At 49.8% G+C, this 22,083-nt stretch overlaps 1 protein-coding gene across 3 annotated transcripts in view; it reads left to right on the top strand.

Moving 5' to 3' along the window:
• Positions 1 to 22,083, top strand: part of LOC144772494 (E3 ubiquitin-protein ligase TTC3-like) — a 1,119,388-nt gene that overhangs the window by 1,075,519 nt on the left and 21,786 nt on the right. For all 3 annotated transcript variants that reach the window (XM_078656860.1, XM_078656861.1, XM_078656859.1), the window contains one exon: positions 7,659 to 7,751. In XM_078656860.1, the coding sequence (XP_078512986.1) occupies positions 7,659 to 7,751 (93 nt within the window). The remainder of the gene's footprint in view (positions 1 to 7,658; positions 7,752 to 22,083) is intronic.

The following is a 22,083-nucleotide window of genomic DNA, read 5'->3' as shown; positions in this document are numbered from 1 at the left end:
TGGTGTGCAGGCGATGCCTCCGCAACGGACTGGGAGAAATAGAAAATTGGTGCAGTGGGGAAGAGGCTAGCGGCCCAATCTGCTGCATTTCAAACATTTCTCCCTCTTTTTTAACCAGATTTCCAGGTAACATTCAGACTGGTAATGTGCCTTCTTGGCCTCTTGCTATCGCCCTACATGCCAGGTTACCCATACGCCCGTTGCAGGAGTGCGTAGCGGTGCAGTGGTCACAAGTGGACGATCACTGGGACGATCTAGTGTTGCTCTGGGTGCATACTCATCGCTCTCTTCAGTGATCGAATGCCAGCAAGCTCTTGCGCAGATGGCCCTTCTGGAAATTACCATTACACTGGACTCCTTGCTCAATGATTGTGGAGCACATCTCTAGGAGCTGACTGCACAAAGGCTGGGACCTCCACATCAACCACCTAAAGTGGTTGGCAATACAGCTATCCCTCAGGGCGTTCCTCCCATCATTCAACACAAAGTGCTTTTAGTCCAGATGGACAACACAACTGCCATGTTCATCCTGCAGTAACAAGGGGGCACACACTCCTTGCAGTTGTTTGCTCTAGCCATAGCATTTGGCGGTGGGCAATACATCACAATATCCATCTCCTCGTAGAGTACATTCCAAGAGTGGACAATGACTTCGCAGACCTGCTCAGCAGGATGCATCAACAAGTTTCCCAGTGGGAACACCACCCATAAGTACTCCTCCTGTACTCCCAGAGTTGGGGTGTTCCCAGAAAAAGGGGCCTCCATGTCTTTTCTGGGCAATAATCCTTTAGCTGACATCTGTCAAAGCATCTACTTGGTCCACCCCCACCCCCCCACCCCACACACACACACTTTAACTAAACATTTGTGTGTGAATTTTTTACCTGCCCATCAAGCCAGAGCTGGCCGGTCTGTCTTATGTACTCTTTTTCAGTCTTCTGCATTATTCCTAGGGCTAGCCACCATTTACGGGAGGACTCCTGTGCAGTCCATGCACAGCATGTGTATCTACAGCTACACATGCCACTAACAGAAAATGTTACTTACTGTGTTCATGGCTTGTAGTGATGCAGTCTTGCATGCAACAACCATCCTCCCCGGATGCCCTTGGATGTTGCAGTCTCCTTATTATTCTTTAGCTTACCATTTTTGGTAATTTCATCTTTCCTGTATCCTTATGCTCCATCTTAACCGTCTCCTTTTGGCCGGACAAAACAGCCTAACATTCGAGCCAATGCCCATGCACATTACCAATCACCGGTGGAGTCACTATATCTTCTGACTCGAAAGACTTCTTTGGAAAAAAAAGAACTTGCACGTGTGCAAGCCTAACACTAGATGGCAGGAGTGTGCACAGCATGTGAATCTAGAACACCTCATGCCACTAAAAGATGCTTACAGGGTAAGTAACACAGAGAATAATAAGAAGATGGGTGCCAATATAAAAGGGCTTCAAGTCACATTTAAACGCCTAAAGCACCCTATGTCAACGTATATATCAAATTGCTCAAATGCTTTAAGTATTTAGGAATAACAGAAAGCTTTTATTGAACATGATGTAAATGCATTCATCTTCCCAGTTCATTACACCAATCTCCTCAATCTATACTAACCCCTCCCTTAATCTGTACTGTGGTCTCTCTGTTTTTTGCTCTGTCTCTCTTGCGTTTCCTTTTTGTTTTAACTTCTGTTGTGTAACATATTTAAATAGGTGGTCTATGTATCTGATAGAGACTACTAGCCGCAGATTCCTTGACGTAGAATTATCCCCAGGCGTGAGACTGGATCCGGAAACTTTTTGCCCAGCATCCCTGCGCGCCGGGGGGACAGCATCACACGGCTCCGCCCAGGCGTCGCCTGCGTACGTGACGTCAGCGAGGTCACATAAGTCCCACCCCGGTACGCCTATGTCAGTTTTTTCCTTTTCCGCGTGCAACGCAGATCTGGTTCATGCTCCGGGCCTGTTTAAGCCTTTCCCTTCTATCCTTCGTGTGTGGGAACAGTGGGCGGATGCCTTCGGGCTTCAAGACTTGTTCGTCTTGTGGGCACTTGATGTCGCCGAAGGACCCTCACCTTATTTACATGTGGTGCTTGGGGGAGGATCATGGCTCCACTGATTGCGAGGCATGCCAGCGGTTGAAGCCGAAGTCGCGGCAGGAACGCAGGATGAAACTTCTCACGGATCGCATGTCCAAGTCGGCTTCGTCACCTCGCTCAGCCTCTGCGGAAGGTTTTCAGAGCAGCCGTCACCGTCGTCGTCCTCATCCCTCTGCTGTGCCGCTCCCCTGTGGGTAAGTGTCGCAGTTTGTCCCTGGGGGCGTGGGCTCTCTGCGGGTGATGCGACCCCGCGTATCGTCCCCCTATTCACCGTTTCCCGGTGAGGGTGCATTGAGAGCCCAGATTGAGGCATATGTGGCGACTTTGCAGGCCTCCCTGGTTCTTCCTCTTCCTCCTTTCCCTCCTGGGACGTCAGCGAATCCCTTGCGCGGTGCAAGGCCTTCCGCGGCGTTGCGACTGGTTCAGATCCAGACTTGAAGGATGTGGTGCCGTTGAGGTGCGGCCCTTCTGGGGGCCCTCCTTCGGACCACGGCGCCCTGGCTTCGCCGCAAACTCCTACGGGAGTCCCTGTGGTGTCGCGGGAGGACGCCGCGGCTCGGGTCGCATCCCCCAGCCCCTCTCGGCCCTTTGACAAGGTGATCCTGTCTAAGGCTGGGGTGATTACCTTACGGCGCCGGCAGCTGCTGGCCCTGGCGGCGTCACAGGGGTCAGTGGACCCCCCTCATCCCGTCATAGGTCGAGGCTGTGGGGGGACGCCTCGTCCCTCCCCAGGCCCCTCTCGTTCCTCCGCGCAGGTGGCTGACTCGTCGGAGGTCGAGTCAGACTTGGCACCGCCGTGGGGATCAGTGGACATCTGTCGTTCCCCCATGGGTCGATGTTGGCGGGGGACTCCTTGTCGCTCCCTGGTTGCTTCTCGTTCCTCCACGGAGGTGGGTGACTCGTTGGAGGTGGAGTTGGAACCGTTCCGGTGCCGCCCCTTGACCATCTCGGCTTCATCCCAGCCATGGTGCTGTGTGAAAAGGTGAGGCCTGTCCAGCGTCTCCTGTGGTGTTGGACGAAGACGACGCACCGCTCCAGGTTGCGGATTCTACAGCCCCGGACAGGCGTCAGATTGCGGATTCATCCTCGGACGTCCCCTCTTCTCCAGGAGCCTGCTGGTGTGGTCCTCACCGGAGACGGGCCACAGTGTCGTGGCTTTCTCCCCGGCGTCATCGAAAGACGGTCTTCATGCCATCGCCACGGTTTTCGCCAGAGGAACCACCAGTCCCCCCCCCCACTCTTTAGCGCCTCTTTCTCCCTTTCGGGCCTGGCCGTTGCCCACTCCGGCTGGCTTCGGGCGGCCGCCTTAGTTTGCAGCCGTCGCCCACGGAGGAGCTGCTTTTTCCACCGCGGGGCCCTACGGAGGCGGGTGCGGCCTTCTCTTGCGCTGTTTCTACAGCTGTGGAAATTCCACGCATGGGAGATCCGGCTGACCATTTCCCCGCAGATCATCTTTTTGAGGTTCTCCACCAGGGCTCTGCTGGAAGGGAGCTGCTGCTCCCCTTTGAAGGTTCACTCCATTCTTCTCTGACGAGGACTTGGGGACTCCCCACAACGGGGGAACCGGTGCCCCAACACCTTCTCCATCGACAACTTCCGGTGCCGCGTGACCCAGCGTGTCTTTTCCCCCACCCCTTTGCCAGCGGGCCCCTGTTGCGGACCGCCTTTCCTTCCCTACCGTCGCTGTTGGCTCCACCTTCCCGGGAGGCCCGCTGTCTAGACTCTTGGGGCCGCAATATGTTTGCTTCGACCAGTGCGGCTCTGCGGGCCCTTAACACTTTGTGTGTTGGCTAGGGCCTCCTCTTGTTCTGGACATCTCGGAGGTGCTGGGTCATGCCATGGCTTCTTTCGTGGCCCTTCGCCGCCATGCGTTGCTTCGGGACAGCGTGTTCCCAGAAAATGTGTGGGAACGGCTGTTGGATCTTCCCTTTGATGGCACCCTCTTGTTCCACTCCCCGACGGACTCAGCCATCCGGAAGTTCTTGACGGGGCTTCGGCCTCATCCTCCTCCTCCTTCTCCCCCCCTCCCTCAGTGATCGGTGAGTTGGGCTAGCTCTTGATGATGCTCTTCCTTTTTGGGCGAGTCACCCTCGTTGTTGTTGTTCTGTGTGTATTATAGCCACTCAAGCCCTCCTTGTTGAGGCTATGGTTCTCTTGGCTGCTGGACGGCCCTTCTTTGCTGTGTGTGTTTTTGCTTTATCTGCCCCAGATTAGCCCTGAGATTAGGCCTTCTTTTTTTCTCTTGGGCTGCTTGATAAGCCTTTTGCTGGGTTTTTTCCCCGCAACTTTTTTTTTTCTGTTGTCCTCTGCTGCGGAAGTTCTTCCAAAGAGTGTTCCCATGTCTTGGGACTTAACTTACCCTATGTGGGGTAGTGGTAGCTGTTCTATAGCTTATGCTGTGCTGGGAGGTTGTGGTCGTCTTTGGGCTTCTGCTCTCCATGGCGTTCATGTACGTTGCAGGTGCAATTTCCCCTTACTGGATTAGTCTGTCTTGGTGGTGCCCCGGGGTGTCTTCCTCGGGGTCGCTGCGCTGCTTTCTAGGTCTGACCTGCTGTTCTGCGACCTAGCATCGTGGCTCTGATTCTGCTTCTTGAGTTGTGTGCACGAACCCCTCGCTGCGGTGTGTCCGGGGCCTTCTTCAACTTAATGAAACAAATGTGGGAACACACTGCTTCCCCTCCCAGCGGGTTCGCCCCATAGCATTGCGGTCAATGCGGTTCAACCAAGCATGTATGCTTGCAGAAAAGTCTCGAATAATTACACAAGTGTGCTTGCCATCTCTAGACACGTGTTTCTGGATCATTATCCGTCATCAGTAGAGCTTAGGCATCAAGAACCATCATATTTGGGGTTGCTGAGCAGGCTGCCAAAATATTCTCGGGTCACAGTACCTCCAGGCGCGCAGGTGCCTCTCCACGAGCTCGTCAGCTCAACCGGCTCGAGGGAGCCTTTTAAAGAGGAAACAAATGTGGGAGCACACTGCTTCACCTCCCAGCGGGTTCGCCCCTGAGCATTGTGGTTAATGCGGTTCAACCAAGCATGTATGCTTGCAGAAAAGTCTCGAATAATTACACAAGTGTGCTTGCTATCTCTAGACACGTGTATCTGGATCATTATCCATCGTCAGTAGAGCTTAGGCATCAAGAACCATCATATTTTGGGTTGCTGAGCAGGATGCCAAAATATTCTCGGGTCACAGTACCTCTCCAGGCGCGCAGGTGCCTCTCCACGAGCTCGTCAGCTCAACCGGCTCGAGGGAGCCTTTTAAACAGGAAACAAATGTTCTCTATCTTGGAGGCTGAGATGATGTGTTCCTCCTCCTTCTTCCTGGTGTAGCCTGACCAATCTTCCGGGGGCCCAGGCTGTTCTTCCTGCTTCCGACTGTTTTCTTGCTGTCAGCGCCATCTGATCTGTTGCCTTCCGACTGTGGTGGGCTCACCTTCTGTTCCCTCGTTTCCTTGGGTCTCTAGGTTATTTTTTTCCTCTTCTTTGCCCTGGTTGGAGGTTCTGTTGACTTGTAGGGGTGTGGGGTGCTTCGGCCTCCCCTGGCTTGCCCTTGGTTCCTCTTTTGAGGGGGAACAGGCTTCCTTTCTTTTTCCTTTCTTCTTCCCACGCCCCCCTATGGGGTCGGTGGTGTTCTGCTTGTGGGGGGCTCCCCCTGGCCTAGGGGGGGGGACGAGGCTCTTCGCCTGTCTGTTGGACTAGTCCCCTGTGGTACCCTCTGTTATGTCCAGGCTGGTGATGTCCTTTCACAGACCCTCCTTCCCCGGGAGTATGGCCAGGGTATCTATTCTACATTAAGGAATCTATGGCTAGTAGTCTCTATTAGATGTACGAGTTACTTACCTTCGGTAATGATGTATCTGGTAGAGACAATTCTAGCCACAGATTCCTTCACGGCCCGCCCTTTCCCCCGTTCTGCAAGGACCTTTTGTTTGGTCTTTTGCCCTCACCATCCGGGGGGTAGTTATGTCTCCAGTGGGTGCATTCCTTGTTGTTTTGACAGGTTGTTTTGCCATGTTTCTTGTTCCTTCCTCCTCTATTTGCGCTTTGGAGGATGGATCTAGGGGTACTTCTGTGCCCCTCTGTACTGGCTGTTCCAGGTTGGAGGCTTGCCTTTCCTCTTGTTCCTTCCCTCCCTCCCTCCCTCTTGGTTACTAAAGATTCTGGGGCCTCTGCTAACCTCTGAGTTGGGGTCTCCTTTTTTTTTTTTTTTTTGCTGAGTTTTATATAGCGCGAACTAGAACCGAACCGAATCAGTTATCAGAGCGCTTTACATAGCACCAGTTACGTTACATGAGGACACACTTTCATTTTAGGCATGGGGAGATTAAGTGATTTGCCCAGAATCACAGGGGGTTTTTTGGCGTCGTTACCGAGACTCAAACCCAGATCCCCAGGTCCGAGGTCGAGCGCCTTAGCCGTTAGGCCAACCCCTCTCCTGGTCGTGCCTTGCTCTTTGCCCCTTGGGGGGTTGTCGCACTCTGTGCCGGGGTTGCCTTGGAGGTTATCGTTCCCTGTTTGTCTTGGAACTGGCGCCTCATCGATATTCTTGGTTGGGGTCATGGCCCTGCTACATGTCATTTTGACATTTTTGCTTGTCTATTGTCTCAAGGAGCGGGGGGCTGTCTACATGCTGGCAAGGTGGCTGCTCAGGGCTGCGCTCTGTTCTTTCTTCTTTCCCTGCCTTTGGGTACTGCAGTGTTGACACTGCTCCTTATGGTGGTGTTTGTCACCATTCCTTTTTCCAATTTTTCTGCTCGTTCGCACACTGTTCCCATACTCCCACCTTTTTGTCTGAAGGCTCGGCGTTGTGGCGCGGAAAAGTTCTCCGAAGAAAACTGACGTAGGCGCGCCGGGGTGGGACTTATGTGACTTCGCTGACGTCACGTACGCGGGCGACGCCTGGGCGGAGCCGCGTGATGCCGTCCCCCCTGCGTGCAGGGATGCTGGGTAAAAAGTTTCTGGATCCAGTCTCACGCCAGGGGATAATTCTACGTTAAGGAATTTGCGGCTAGAATCGTCTCTACCAGATACATTATTACCGAAGGTAAGTAACTCGTACGTCCGTTAGAAGACTTCCATTCCTGCTTTCCTCTCTTACTCTAGAATACACATGATAAAATGAATCTAGAATCCCAGCTCAGTGAAAGGTACAGCAATATCTTAGTTTGTGGTGGGCCTAGGGAACATTCAGCAGAGTTCCACTCCAGGAAATCTGGGCATTGAAATGTGATTAGGTTTCTGATGGGTATTCTACAAAATCTTCTAGAGGTGCATATTGACGTGGATGTTAAAGGCTTGGAATTGTTGTTTAAAATGGAATCTTTGTAGTACAAGAATGCCCTCCGTGGAAACTTAATAATGTATTTAATATATTTGTGGTATCTCTACTACAAAGGAGTTTCTAACATGTTGAAAAATAATCCTAGTCTTTCTCTGTTTTGAACATACTGGTTCGTTAATATGCATGCATTCTACCTCCCAAAATAAATGTATCTTTTTGCATAATGATACTTAATAAAAGTAAGGCAAAGAATGGTGGATTTCTTTTCTTACAGTCGTCTGATGAAGATCCTTGCATAATATGTCATGAAGAGCTTCGCCAAAATACAATATATGTTTTGGAGTGTGGACACCGATTCCACAAACATGTAAGTATTCTGCCTTCCATCAAATACATTGTTGCGTTGTCATGTAGTGTTTGCTGCAGGCTCTTGAGAACACTTCAACATTCATTGATATATTTTTGTTCCCATACGTAGAAAACCTGACCATGCCAATATGCGAAACCTACCTTGTTTGTTTTGCTAATAACGTTGGCGCTGTTTGATAAATCTTCACAAAACTGATCAAACAAGTGCTACTTTTTTACTATTTTGTGCATGGAAAGATTGGGTGTGATTGTGATCCGTCAAGTTGGGACTGAGAAAAAAGGACGGGTCCCAAAATGCAAAATCCCCATGCATTTTCCACTGACTTCTTTAAAAAGCACTATGGCAAAAACTGCTGAACAATATCAATGCAAATTTGGCAGGAAGATATAATTTGTTCCATTGATTATGCTTTTGTGATTTGGTGATAATCCATTCATTAGTTTTTGAAAAAATTAAGGTAAAAAAATAATTGTATATCTGGTCCATTCGGTTTGAGGGACTCTCGTGAGAGTCCCTTGAAAAGCAGTAAAAAAAAAAATAGAGCCTTCTGATTATCCCAGGGAGCTTTATTTCCCAATCAATTCTCTCACGCAGGAACAAGGCTCTAATTGGCAGCCAGCAACATGAGAAGAAAAATAATATAAGAGGGGCATAACACACTAGGCTCCCCTAGATCCCGTGGGGGTAGTCGAGGGGGCACCAAGAGGGACCATCCTCCCAGGAAGCCAACATTTAAAAAACTGTTTTTTTCCTCAATTGTGCGGGACTCCTTCAGGATCACGGGGGCAATGGTGGCATGACATTTAAATTATAAAAATAAATTGAGGGTTGTGGGAGAGTCTGTACGGCTCCCCTCCCCGAGAACATTTTGGGCCCCAGGGACACCATCCCCCAGTGCCGAAATGTGGAAAAAGGGGCTAATTTCTTATAAAAGGGGAGGGTTTCATGCAGCTCCCCTCCCCGAGCCTTAAAAGGGCTCAGGGACTCCATTCCTCTGGAGCCAGATCCAGTATTTACCCATGGAGCCTACCCCAGGGATAGAGTAGTTTCCCTGCCCGCACTGATGCCAGGTGGGAGAGAAAGTGCCTTCTCTGCTTGCAGGGGTGTGGGCAGGGAGGGCAAGTCTGCTCCCACCCAGCGGTAGATTTAAACATGCTTCCGCCGGGTGGGAGCTGACTTCTGTTACCCTGCCGCACTCCACACTGCTCCTACCCAGAGGGAGAATGCACAGAGATCTGCTCCCTCCAGGCAGGAGCAATGCCGCTCCCGCAATATGTGTCCCCGAACTTGAGGTTTGTGGGTGGGTACCGAGGCAACTACCTGTGGCCCCGGGATGGGGTCCCCAGGCCCAAGAATGTCCCTTATTTATAGAATATGTCCTTGGGGAATGAGGTCACTGGGCCTAATAAGGCTCGTGTAGGGTAGCCTGACCACCCCCCTGACTTTAGAATTCAGCCTTGGGGGATGAGATTGCTGGGTCCTATTGGGGTGGAGGGTCGCGCTGCCTTCCTCCCCTTAATAATAAAATTCAACCCCAGGAGATAAGTCCCCAGGCACTAATAGGGCTTGAGGAGTAGGGCTGCTCGACCACCTCCCCTTTTTTTACATTTGGCCCCAGGGGATGCTGCCCTTGGGGCCACAATAGGATCAGGGAGGGGTGCTCTGCAGCCCCCTCCCCTTAATTATGGCATTTGGTCCCGGAGGATGGGGTCCCTGGGGCCTCTTAAAGCTTGGGGAGGGGGCCATGCACCCCCTCACCTATAATTAAAGTATGACCCCAGGCAATGTGAATCCCGGGGCCAACTGGGGCTCAAATAGCCGCTCCCCTAACATTAATGTATTAGGCCCTGGGGAATGATTTCCCTAGGGCCAAATGCCGGTTCTTTCCTTTCCACGCCAGCTAGCGCAGATTCGGTCTGAGCTACCCCATAGTCACTTTTTTGACTGGCTTTTTTCGATTCTGATAACTTTTTGGAGAATTTTCTCCTTGTGTGTGGTCATGTCACCCAAGAAACCAGCTGGTTTCAAACCATGTGGGGCCTGTCACAGGAAAATGCATGTGAATGACTGTAGTAAGCTGGCTCTGTATATACTATACCATAAAGAGGTATAGTGTGCACAAGTCCAGTGAGTCCCCAAAGATATGGTAGAGACTATGGAGGCTGAGGGCACCTGGAAGAGGCACCGGTTACAGGTAAGTACCTCGAGGTCAGGAGCACAGGCCCTGGGGGTTAAGATCAGCGCTGGAGGAGCCACCAAAGACTGCACCACCAACGGCATAGGGGCAGCCGGGTATAGAGTGCTAATGAGGTGTTGGGGGACCCGTGGAAACCAATGGAGATCTTCTGTTGGAGAAAACAGATGCAGGCTCGGTTCCGACGTTTGGCTGCAGGAATCCCATGACTGGAGAAATAAGTTGGCTAGTGGGGGGATGCCGGGACACTGTTGGTTGGGCACTCCTGGCGGGAACAGGGATGTCTTTGGGCACCAGGTTTCTCTCACCAGCTCTGGGGGAAACAGCTTTACAACAAGGCTTTTACCTCCTTGTGCCTTTACCATACATTTTTTAGCACGCACATTTTTACCACGAATATGCATTTACAACGCATGCCAATACACTGCATTTAAGGTAAATTGGAGGGGTTGGGGGTCTCCCCCCACAAATACATTGTTTTTAAATCTAAAAACAATGCGTGGTATTGGCTTGCCTGATAAATGGATATTTGCAGTAAAAACACGTGTGATAAAAAATGCGTGGCAAAGGCATGCAAAGTAATTACCTGCGTTGTACCGTCGTACAACCCAGCTCTGGTCACGGTTGGGGGGACCCTTTAGGTTGAGACTGCAGGCGTCGAGGGGGAGGTCAGGAGAAGTCGTCCAACGCTGAATCCCAGGTAAGGATTGCTGGGAAGACTTAACTGTGTTGGTGGGCCACCTGGACTAAGGCCGTGAGCTTTATAGAGTTTTGCAAATGTCGCAGATCCACCTGGATCCGGAGCCCTTGTGTTGGTTTCTTGGTTGGACAAATCCAGTGTCCACAAGAGTCAAGAGGCTTAATTGACGAGAGTACAGGTTCTGGGGTTTCTTGGAGGTTGCTGGCTGTGGGCAACTCCGGTTTCTTGGCGCAGGGTCGCAGGAGGAGGAGGTAAGCCTATAGGGCTGGGGCCAAGTCAGTCGTCGTTGTCTTCTCTACTGGTGCACCGCTCTTCTGTCTTCTTCTTAGGTCATCGAATCGGAGGAACAAGGTTCAGGGCAGCCATTAAATACTACATTTAAGGGCGCTACAGAGGTCTGGAGGGCAGTAGCCAATGGCTACTGTCCCCTAGGGTGCCTACACCTTTTGAGGAGAGGGGATTGTTCCTATTCCTATTGGGCCAAATTCCCCAATTCACGATAGAGAATTTGTAAGAGAAGGTTTCACCCTATGTCCTGGTGACCATAGGGGTGTGCCAGGCAAAGGTGGACACTCCTACTCTGCTTACTAATTTTCCCGCCTGCGGAAAGCGGGGATTGGACAGGCGGGCGTGCTTCTCCACTAGTTGAAGCTGCCAAAATAGGCACATCACAAGGTTAGGGCCTTTGAGGCTCACCACCAAGTGTTGCTGTTCCTGCCAGGTGGAGGTGTGACGCACCTCCACCCAAAACAGTCTTTGTTTCTGACCTCCAAGAGCACAAAGGCTCCCACCCCATATTGTCAGAAACCTGTCTGGTGGTGGCTGGCTGCCAGGGACCAGTCTGCCAATACACTGAAGGTTGGTTGTTTTTCAGGGGGCATCTCTAAGATGTCTTACTAGTGCATTTTATTAAAAAAAATCACTGGCATCAGTGTGGGTTTATTATGCTGAGAGGTTTGATACCAAACTCAGTCTTCAGTAAAGTCATCATGGAGCTGTGGAGTTCGTGTTGACAAGCTCCCAGCCCCTGTACTCAAAATGGCTTCACTGCACTTACAATGTATGTGAATGGCATAGACACTGTAGGGGTATACTTTTCATGCAGCTATGCCCTCACCTGTGGTATGGTGCACCCTGCCTTTGGGCTATGAGGCCTGCTAGAGGGGTGACTTATCAATGCCTCAGGCAGTGGTGGTGGGCATGGCACGCAGCAATGTGTGCTATGTCGACTCTTCTGCTTGTCCTGCACAAATACACGCATCCTGCAATGGCAGTGGGTGGATTTTAAGGCGAGGGGCCTCTGAGGGTGGCACAATACATGCTGCAGCCCTCAGAGACCCTCTCTGGTCACAAGGCCCTTGGTGCCAGCGGTACCTTTTACAAAGGACTAACACGTGGTCCAGAAGTGTGCCAATTGTGGAAACAAAGGTACATTTTTGGGAAAGAACACAGGTGCTGTGGCCTGGTTAGTAGGGTCCCAGCACACACTCAGTCAAGTTGGCAGCATGTATCTGGCAACATGTAAGAGGGTAACCATGCAGAAATGGGCACTTTGCTACACAGGCTCCCACTTTGGGAGTATGTGGTGCTTGGAGTGGTACCAAGACTCCAAGAACTATGAGGACAGCCTTCGGGTTCTGGTTGACAAAGAGAGCACCCATTGGACCCGAGACAGGACAACTGTACAATTGATCCTAATCTGGCTAAGGGTCAACATGGTTAAATTGGAGGGGACAGGCAGCCCTCAAAGCCAAAGCAGCACTCAGTGCCAACAAAGCCATCAACACCTGCAAAGCCCTTGACGCTGATCAAGAAATTGGCGCTGGGTACCTCTTTGGTGCCAGCAAAGTGGTCAGAGTTGAGTAGATATATGGCCTTGACTCCACACACATCATTGGCACCGACACCCAAAAAGCCATTGGCAACAAAGACACCATCATTAATGGTTTTGGCTCCACAGGAATGCCCACCAAAGAAACCTCATAAGGACTTGCCACATAAGAAAGCCCATACCACAGTCGACCATGGTGCAGAGGGTAATGTCTTTAAAAACCTCCAAGGACTACTGGACAGAAAAAGATTGTTGGAAGCAGAACATTTATTGGAAAAAAACATGTCATACAAGGATGAGTCAGGACACTGCTCAACCTCAGCCTCCTCCAATTAAGGCTACGGAACACAAGACACCCAGCCCTATACCAGTTGACACTTCACCTCAATCCATGTCACCCGTGACCAACACATCGCTGTTACTTTAGGTTAGTGGTAAGTGTACGTCATTACCAGTTCAAGGTGTTGCCTTTCAAAGTGAGAACCGCACCACAAGTCTTTTCCAAATGCGTGGCAGTGGTAGCCACATATTGGAGAAGACGCAACATCCATGTCTTCAAATACCTGCACGATTAGCTGATGAAGAGTTCAAGCAGCCAGAAATGCCTACAGGATACACAGACTACCATCGACCTGCTGCACAAATTGGGTTTTACAATCAGTGCGATAAAGTCCCACTTACATTCTGTCCCGATGCAGCCATATCTGGGAGCAATCCTCAATTCTATTACAGCCAAAACATATCCCACTGCCCAGAGGGTTCTAAATTTCCAGAGCCGATGGGCTCTCTTTAGCCACATCATCGGCTGCCAATCAGAGCAGTGATGCGCCTCCTGGGCATAATGGCTTCCCTGTATAGCGATTGTACAGCATGCTGGGCTTCACATGTGCCACCTACAGGAGTGTCAGGCATTTTAGTGTTTACAAGCAAAGGGCAGTCTAGAGGATCTAGAGTTGATTCAACCCATGGTCCATTGGTCATGGCAATGGTGGAGCACAGGCAGTCTCCTCAAGAGCAGACCGTTTTCTGGACCCAATCCCACAAATGCATCACTCTTAGTGTGGGTAGGAAACATTGATAACATGATGGTCCAGTGAGCATGGAACGATTACCAACAAACTATACACATCAATGTGCTAGATCTGGTAGAGATTCAGTTAGCTCTAAAAGCCTTCATCACCAATGTAACGCGGAAGGTTATCCTCCTCGGAACAGACAGGACAGCAATGTAGTATATACAAAAGGAGGCGGGCACCCATTCGATACATTTGTCTCACGATGCACAGGAGATTTGGTATTGGGCTTTTCGCCATCACATCCACCTTCTGGCAAAATATCTCCTGGACGTAGCAACAAGTCGACGAGTGGGAACTCTACTCCCCCTTCAACCTCCCCAGACCTTCATCGCTACTTCCAGTGTTGTGGGACGCCGGATGCCGCCCTCTTGGCCACCACAAAAACTTCAAAATGCCAAAGCTTCTCCTCCAGGTACTACCACTCACAATCCAAAGGCAATGCACTGTAGATGAATTTGTCAGGGATTTTTCCCTACACTTTTCCACCTTTCTCTCATTCCTTTTCTTGTCGGGAAATTCCGACATCTCTCAATATCATCCTAGTAGATCCCACCTGGGCACGATAACCCTGATACACAACACTTCTGGAACTATACCTAGTACTTCATGAGAGGCTTCCCAACACCCCAGACCTTCTGACTCACAGCAGCTGCAAAGTCAGGCATCCCAACCTCGAACTATTCAAGCTCGCAATTTGACTCCTGAAGTCAGAGTTTGCATACTTATAGCTGCCTCCAGAGTGTTTGGACATTCTTAAAGAGGCAAAGCGTCTAACAACTAGAACCTGTTATGGAGCTAAATGGAAAACATTTGTCCAAAACTGCTGGCACACCACATAGACCGTTGTGCTCTCACAGTATAACAAATAGTATGTTATCTGCTGTACCTACAGAAATCAAGGCTAGCATACACTTCTGTATGAATGCACCTTGCTGCAATTGCAGTATAACTGTAATATCGTAAGCATCAGGCCCTTTTCCGCATATGGGTCATTAAGGATTTCATGAAAGGTCGTAAAGAATAATTCCCCCATGAGCACCGGCAATCCCATTATGGAATTTAAATGTGCCACTTACAACAATAATGTCCACACCTGTAGAACCATTTCTTTCCTGCCCACTACAATTCCCGTCATGTAGGATTGCTTTTGTAGTGGCTTTCACATCACTAAGAAGGGACAGTGATTACATGACCTTACAATAGAAGATGTGATGTGATGTGATGTGATGGGGTTTTATAGAGCGCACTTCTACCCTGAGGCTTCGTAGCGCTTAGGACGGGTGAATGGTGGCAGCCATCAGACTGTGCAAGTTACTGGAAGAGGAAGGTTTTCAAATGTTTGCGGAACTTGAGCAGATCCGGTTCGCTACGTAGGGCATGGAGTTCCAACAGGAGGCGGCGTTCCAAGAGAACCAATGCCCCCCCCCCATCTAGCTCGTTTAATTTTCCGAGTTACTGCCAAGAAGGTGGCACTGGAGCATAGATTTCTTGGCGGGTGGTAAGGGGTAACTAGGGAGCAGGTTAAAGCTCGGCCCGCGAGCCACATGGCTTTGTGGGCTATACACATCGCCTTGAATTGGATCCTGGCCTGTGTGGGTAGCCAATTGAGTGATTTCAAGGCAGCTGACCCTGATTGTCTACGAGGCAGTCCGAGCAGTAGGCGAGCAGCAGAGTTCTGAGTGACCTGAAGTTTTTTAATGGAGCTTGCTGGAGCGCCTAAATACAGGGCGTTACCGTAGTCGAGACGGGACAAGATGGTAGCCTGCACCATGATCCTCCGGACCTGAAAGGGGAGGAGCGGCAGGATTTTCCTCAACATCCTCATTAGGCCGAAGCAAGTTGCAGAGAGCTTGGTGGCTTGATGGTTGAAGCCTAGGGTGCTGTCTAGCCATACTCCAAGCCTTTTGATCTGGTCTTTGGGTTCTGGTAGAGTGCCCATGCAGGTTGGCCAGTCAATGACTGCTATAGGGGAAGGAGTCTTTCCCAGGAACATCAGCTCCGTCTTATCCCCATTTAATTTGAGGTGAGATAGCGTCATCCAGTCGGCTACTGCTTCTAGGCAGCTGCCCAGGGTGCTCGACGAACCCTGGGGATGGTTTAGGCCAACCACCAGTTGGGTGTCGTCTGCATAGGTGACAATTTCGATGCCGAAGGGGCTCACTATCGCTGCTAAAGGCTCCATATAAATATTGAAAAGAGTCGGACTCAGGGAAGAACCTTGGGGGACCCCACAGTTGAGGGGCCATGATCTGGATTGAATGGCACCCTCCGATACCTGGAACACCCGGTCTTCCAAGAAGGATTGCAGCCAGGAGAAAGCTAGCCCGGTGACTCCAAGGTGTCTGATGCGATCGAGCAAGATGTTGTGATCCACAGTGTCGAAGGCGGCACTCAGATCCAGCAAAATAATTGCTGTGGTGCCGCCTTGATCCATGTACCTCCGAGCAGACTCAGTCACTGCCAGGAGGGCAACTTCCATTCCTAGCTTAGGGCGGAAGCCGGTTTGGGAGTCGTGGAGTATGTTGTGGGACTCCAGGTGGTTGACCAGATTAAGATTGATGTGCTTCTCTAGCAGTTTACCCAACCAAGGCAGGAGGGAGATCGGACGGTAGTTAGCCATGATTGTAGGGTCAAGGTTGTTTTTTTTTTAGTATAGCTCTGACTTGAGCGCATTTCCATGCCAACGGCACTATTCCTGTGGCAATGGAGGCGTTTAGGGTGCGCAAAATTACTGGTCTGATTGTGTCTGCAACTAGCAGCAAATGGCGAGGAGGGGCTGAATCGGTAGGAGAACCAGACAATGCTTTGGACATTAAGGTGTTCAGTGACTCCTCGTCAAGCAGGGGGAATTCCGTTAAAGGGCAGTGTGAGACTGCAGGGATGTTCTCAGTCTGAGGGTGGTTAGGTTAATTCATGGGTGAGGTAAAGGTGAGGGAGATGAGCTGAATTTTTTGGTGAAAATATTCTCTGTAGTTGGTTCTGCTATCCACCCCTGGAGACTGTCTCCATTCCCTCTCACGTTTCCTACACTTTTGTTTTAGCTCTCTCAGTTTAGAGGTAAACCATGGTGCTTCTTTGGACTTTGTTTTTTTGTGTAGGATTTTCAGGGGGGCTACAGAGTCAAGCGAGGTCTGTATCCAGGCGTTGAAGTTCCTATTAGATATCCCTGGGTCTTTGCCCGTCGGCGGAGGGGCAGCGGTCAGGGAATGAACCCATTGGTTAGTGGAGAGATTCGACCAGTTCCTCCCTAGCAATGGGGCAGGGGTTGGAGCCGGGGGAGGGATCACAATTTCCCAGTCTGGTGGTACAAGCAGGTGATCAGTCCAGGGGAGGGGGGTTGGCAGGCCCACATGGAGCTTGTGATCATTGCTGAGCACAGCATCTCGCAGATGGCCCTTGACATGTGTGGGCTCAGAGCCCTTCAGTGTGATTTGGAGGGATTCTAGATTGGACATGGAGATCAGCGGGGTCATCTAAGTGAATATTGAGATCGCCGAGAACTGGAAAGTTTGCAGAGGATAAGGCAAGCTCGGCCACATGGGAGGGGAGGGAGTCAAGAAACTGGCCCATCTGTCCAGGTGGCCGATAGAGCAGTAGACCCGAGAAGGTCATTGTGGGAGAGAATTCCAGTGAAAAACTCATACTTTCACAGTCTGGCACTTCAGCTGGAGAAGAGCGACAATGGAAACAGTCCCTGAAGATTATCCCTAGCCCCCCACCTCTTCCTGACTTCCGGTCAATTCTATGAAGTGAGTATCCTGGCTGTAAGATCTGAGTGATGGCGGGGTCTACCTCATCTCGTAGCCAGGTTTCAGATAAAAAGATGGCATCAGGTTTTAGAGTTTCCAGGAGAAGAGACATTTCTACCGAATGCTTTGTCAGGGAGCGGCAATTTAACAGAAACATTTTTATAGGTGGCCGGGGGTCATGGGCCGTTTGAGTAGTGAGATTAAATTTAAAATCGCAGTGGGGGCAGATTGGAACGTCAATATCTGGGCACATGGCATGAAGACATGACACATCGGTGGCTGTTTTTAGGTTCCGCAGTGTCTGTGAGTCATATTTAAGACAAGTGGTCTTGATTTTGTTAAAAAAGGGCAGGGGTCTTGGCCCCTGGCCCCAGCCGGGCTGTGGTAAGTAAAAAACTAATTATTTACGCTGTCGGAATTTCTAGACTTACCCAAGAAATGGTAATACATAAAATGAGGAGCAGAGTCCGTGGTCTTCGAGTTGAAAGGGTTTTATTCCAGAACTCGAGTTAAGGGAGAGCTCCTTCACCCAGCGGGTTCAGGAGTAGTCTGCTTTACTTGGAACATAACAGCACTTATATACATTATGAGTACAATCAAAAGAAGGAGTTCCCCCGGACTTGATTCAATCATTCATGATTTAATCATACGGAAGACATAGCATGCTTGTTCTCGTTTAAAGAATAGCTTGGATTACATTTACACATAGACAAACATATTGCATTGGAGTGATTGTGGTGACAAGTTGCAGAGCTACTAGTGTCTGGGGACAGAGAATTGAGGCATTGTTACAGGGTCGTTTCTGTCGGAAAGGTAAAGAGGACGAGGCATTGTGCGTTCTTTACTTCTTACACAAGGGCGGTGATGTCTCACAACGGTATATGTGTGCAGCTGGGAGGAAGGAGAATGGGCTGTGGTTAACTATTCTCATTCATGGCTGTCTCGTGTGCTTGATCAGGTTTTCCCTTGATTGTTGACCCAACCCGTGGCTGCCCCCGCAAGCTGAGAGATCATTGACGAGCGAGAGCTGCTCGTTCTGTGACAGAGTTGGAGATGGGGGGGTTTTGGCGAGCCAACCATCTTAACTGACTCCGTTCTGGTCTAAGGGAAAATATCGAACGGGACGGAAACCCGTAAGATACACGATGGCTGGCCATTATTTTCTTTGCATGTGCCAGTACAACGAAGAGAAAAATAGGCAAGAGGGGGTATAACAAGATCTGTGCTTGAAGTAGGAAAATCGGCTTACCTGGTCGGTGTTAGGGTGAATAGGGTGCATGATGGGACACCAGGCGGAAGAGGGAGTTTTTAGTCAACTTCCACATTCCCTCCTTGTCCCATAGAAACCCTATTACAGAAATTCTTAATCAATTTCTATATTCATTAGGTCGTATACTTGTTCTTGCAACATGATCTTTTCATTTTTCTTTCCTCTGTTTCGTGGACGAGGAGTACAGGAAGTGGCACACAGTCCACAAAGGGTGGGGCCACACTGGACACAGAGGCAGCAGGTGAAAATAGTGGCTAAAACGAGGCCCAGGACTGTTAATGCCTTCCACCCCCAGGTGGACAGGAGGTCCCACAACCAGCCGGTCAGGGACCATGTGCCGGTGTCCATATCCAACTTATCGGATAGCACATGGAGGCGGGAGATAGCAGAATAAACTGATGGGGCGTTGTCTGGAATAAATACACAACAACTGGACCCTATTACCTTACACACACCACCACGGTCGGCTAACAGGACATCTAAAACTATACGGTGCTGCAGTGTCATGAGCCTGTCTGCAGCTACCTCAACTGTAATGTTATATAAGGCGCCAGTTGTTTAGTCTATGGCGGCCTGAACTACACGGGTAAGTTGCCGGATGTGGCGACTATTTGCCATAGGTCCCCAGAAAGGGAGAAAACCTTTAAAGAAGTCTCCAGCTTCTTGTCCTGCAGTATCTTCTGCATCTATGACCCCCCTTCGCGGTCTTCTAACTTGGGTCAGAGGGTCAATCAGGTGGTAATCGGCAGGGGCGGTGTAAGTCGGTGGTAAAAGGAATGCGATGTAGCACTTTCCAGACCAGCCTTGAGGCAACCAAGTGCGCGCATGGGGTCCACAGATGAAATAGGTGTTTGGGGCAGTTACTATGGTCGGAAAATCGGGAGCGGGTAGTGTATATGTCCTATCACACTCGCTGTTCCCCATTACTTCCCCTTTTCCTTTCCCCCTTATGCAAAACCGGCCGTTTTGCGGTACTACCCAACCTCCTTGATCTGTCCGTCTTTGATCGGCGGAAAACATTTCCCTGAAGGAAGCAATGTCATGGAACTGAGAGTAACTGATATTTTCGTGATCTTCGGCCCTCCCCCAGGTTACAGTAAGATCCACCATTTTAGAAACAGCCTTTACTATTTTAGTCTTTACTTTGTTCCAATTACTCTTGTTTTTCAATTTTGTCGGGGGAATGTTTCTGACTGAGGCAGAAAATATCATGGCTAATGCATAGGCGGACCCTGAATAACCGAACGGGAGAGAGAAAAAGGGCATTCCCTTATGTACGGAATGTGGCATCAAGCCACAAACCCAACAGTTCGTCTTGTTGACTATGAGTTGGTGTTTATGGAGGGTGGAAATGAAGGTATTATTTATAAACTCCTTTCTTCTGTCCTCGAGGTGTGGGGGAAGATCAACATGGGAATGCATAGTGGTATTCTTTACAAGTGTGGAAGAATGCGGAGGGAAAACTGTAGATAAGATCCAACCCAGACAAGCTGCTACACAGCAAACAAGTAACATTATCAGTAGGAAAATCGAGAACCTGCTATGCAGTAATTTTACATAATTAGTCTTTTTCCATTTGCGCATCATGTCATTTCTCCTCATTTTGTCTATGAATTTAATATCAAAATGTCTCTGTACACGAGATCAAAACGTCTCCCAGCAGCCGCTTCACCAAGAGCTTGTTCCTGGGCTTAATTAGCTACTGGTGCGTTACGATCAGGTGTAATGTCTTTAGTCTATTTTTGGTGAGATCGCAGCCGCGATCTGTATTCCTGTTGAGGAGTGAGTTCTGGAAGTGGGGAAATTATATCCGGGGCGTTTATAGCCGTTGAACAGGGCACAGTGTCTGTTGGTCCAAAAAAATTTCTGCAGTGCTAGCGTGGTGCCATCCCTTGCGTCCTTCTACTTTGACGGCCGTCCTCGTGGTCAAGAGTACTAATTTCGGAGCCATCCACCTTTTCTCCAGGGGGCTGGTACGATCGAAGTTCCGTACAAGTATCCAATCTCCAGGCTTTATGGAGTGTTCCTCGGGCGTGGTGTGATCTGGAAAAGCTGCTGCAACCTGCGAACGACAAGATTGGAGTGCAGACATCAAGGAAGCCAGGTAATCTGTCAACATGTTAGAATCAATTTCAGTCAGTTTCCTAGGAGAAGGGACACCCCAGATGTTAGGAGGTCTCCCGAATGTTATTTCGAAAGGGGACAGTCCCGTCCGGGAATGTGCCACCATCCGCATGTAAAAGAGAGCGACCGGGAGGGCAGTGACCCAGTCTATCCCTTTTTCTGCACATACTTTGGCTAGTTTCGTTTTCAAGGTCTGGTTGTGTCGCTCTACCAGGCCCGCTGCTTGAGGGTGTCGGACACAATGAAATCTCCAGGAATATCCCAGTAGTAGAGAAACAGCCTCCATTAGTTTGGAAGAGAAAGGCTGTCCATTGTCTGAATAGATGACCCTTGGTAACCCATACCTGGGGAAGAATTCTCTCACTAGTTGCTTAGCGGTTGTCTGGGCACCATAGTCTGGGACGGGGTATGCTTCAGTCCATCGTGTCAGTGTACACACTACCACCAGTACATATTTGTACCCTCTACATCTGTCCATCTGGATATAATCCATTTGGAGGGCTTCAAAAGGATGATCAGGAGGCTGGAATCCACCCTGTTCTACTGGTACTCCTTTACCAGGGTTAAATTGGCAACATATCATACAAGTTTTTACCTTTTGTTTGGCTGCAGTCTTAGGTGTTTGTTAAACCAGATGTTCCATAAACTATCCAGCATACCTTTCTCGCCTAGGTGGGCGGGGCTATGGACTGTGTCAATTATGACTTGTACCATGGAGTCAGGGAGAAACCACACTGTTCGGTTTTTGGTCATCCAACCCTGATCAGTCTGGACCCCTCCTTATTCAGTCCATTTCTTTATTTCATCTGCGGTGGCATGTGTCTGTATGTCTTGCACATCTTTCAAGGGGTCCCTCACTATCATAGTGACAGTCTGTGTGGGTAACTGAGAGTCTGTGGTATTCGCTGGATTCTGGGCGGTCTGTTTAGCAGTCCAGTCCGCTAAGTCATTTCCTTTAGATATAGTGTCTGTAGCTTTGGTATGTGCTTTGCACTTCAGAATAGCTATGGCTGTAGGCAGGTGTATGGCATCTAGTAAGGCTTGAATCAGGGGACCATGTTGTATTTTGGCCCCATGTGAGGTAAGAAAACCTCTTTCTCGCCACAACACTCCAAAATTATGAACTACACCAAATGCATATTGGGAATCGGTGTAGATGTTCACTTTCAATTGTTTTGCCCATATGCAGGCCTGTGTCAGGGCGATGAGCTCTGCTGCTTGGGCTGACAGGATGTCTATTCTTTGGGTCTCTATAATTTTACAGTCCGTTGTTACTGCATAGGCTGCCACTAACTCTCCAGCGCTTGTCCTCATGCACGATCCATCCACATAAAGTGTTACATCAGGATCTGGGAGTGCAACATCTGTTAGGTCTTGTCTTGGTT

This window comes from Lissotriton helveticus, chromosome 8 (genome assembly GCF_964261635.1).
Source record: "Lissotriton helveticus chromosome 8, aLisHel1.1, whole genome shotgun sequence".
NCBI classification, from domain to species: Eukaryota; Metazoa; Chordata; class Amphibia; order Caudata; family Salamandridae; genus Lissotriton; species Lissotriton helveticus.
Note: the sequence above shows the minus strand (reverse complement) of the source record. Positions and strands in the feature narration are given on the sequence as shown.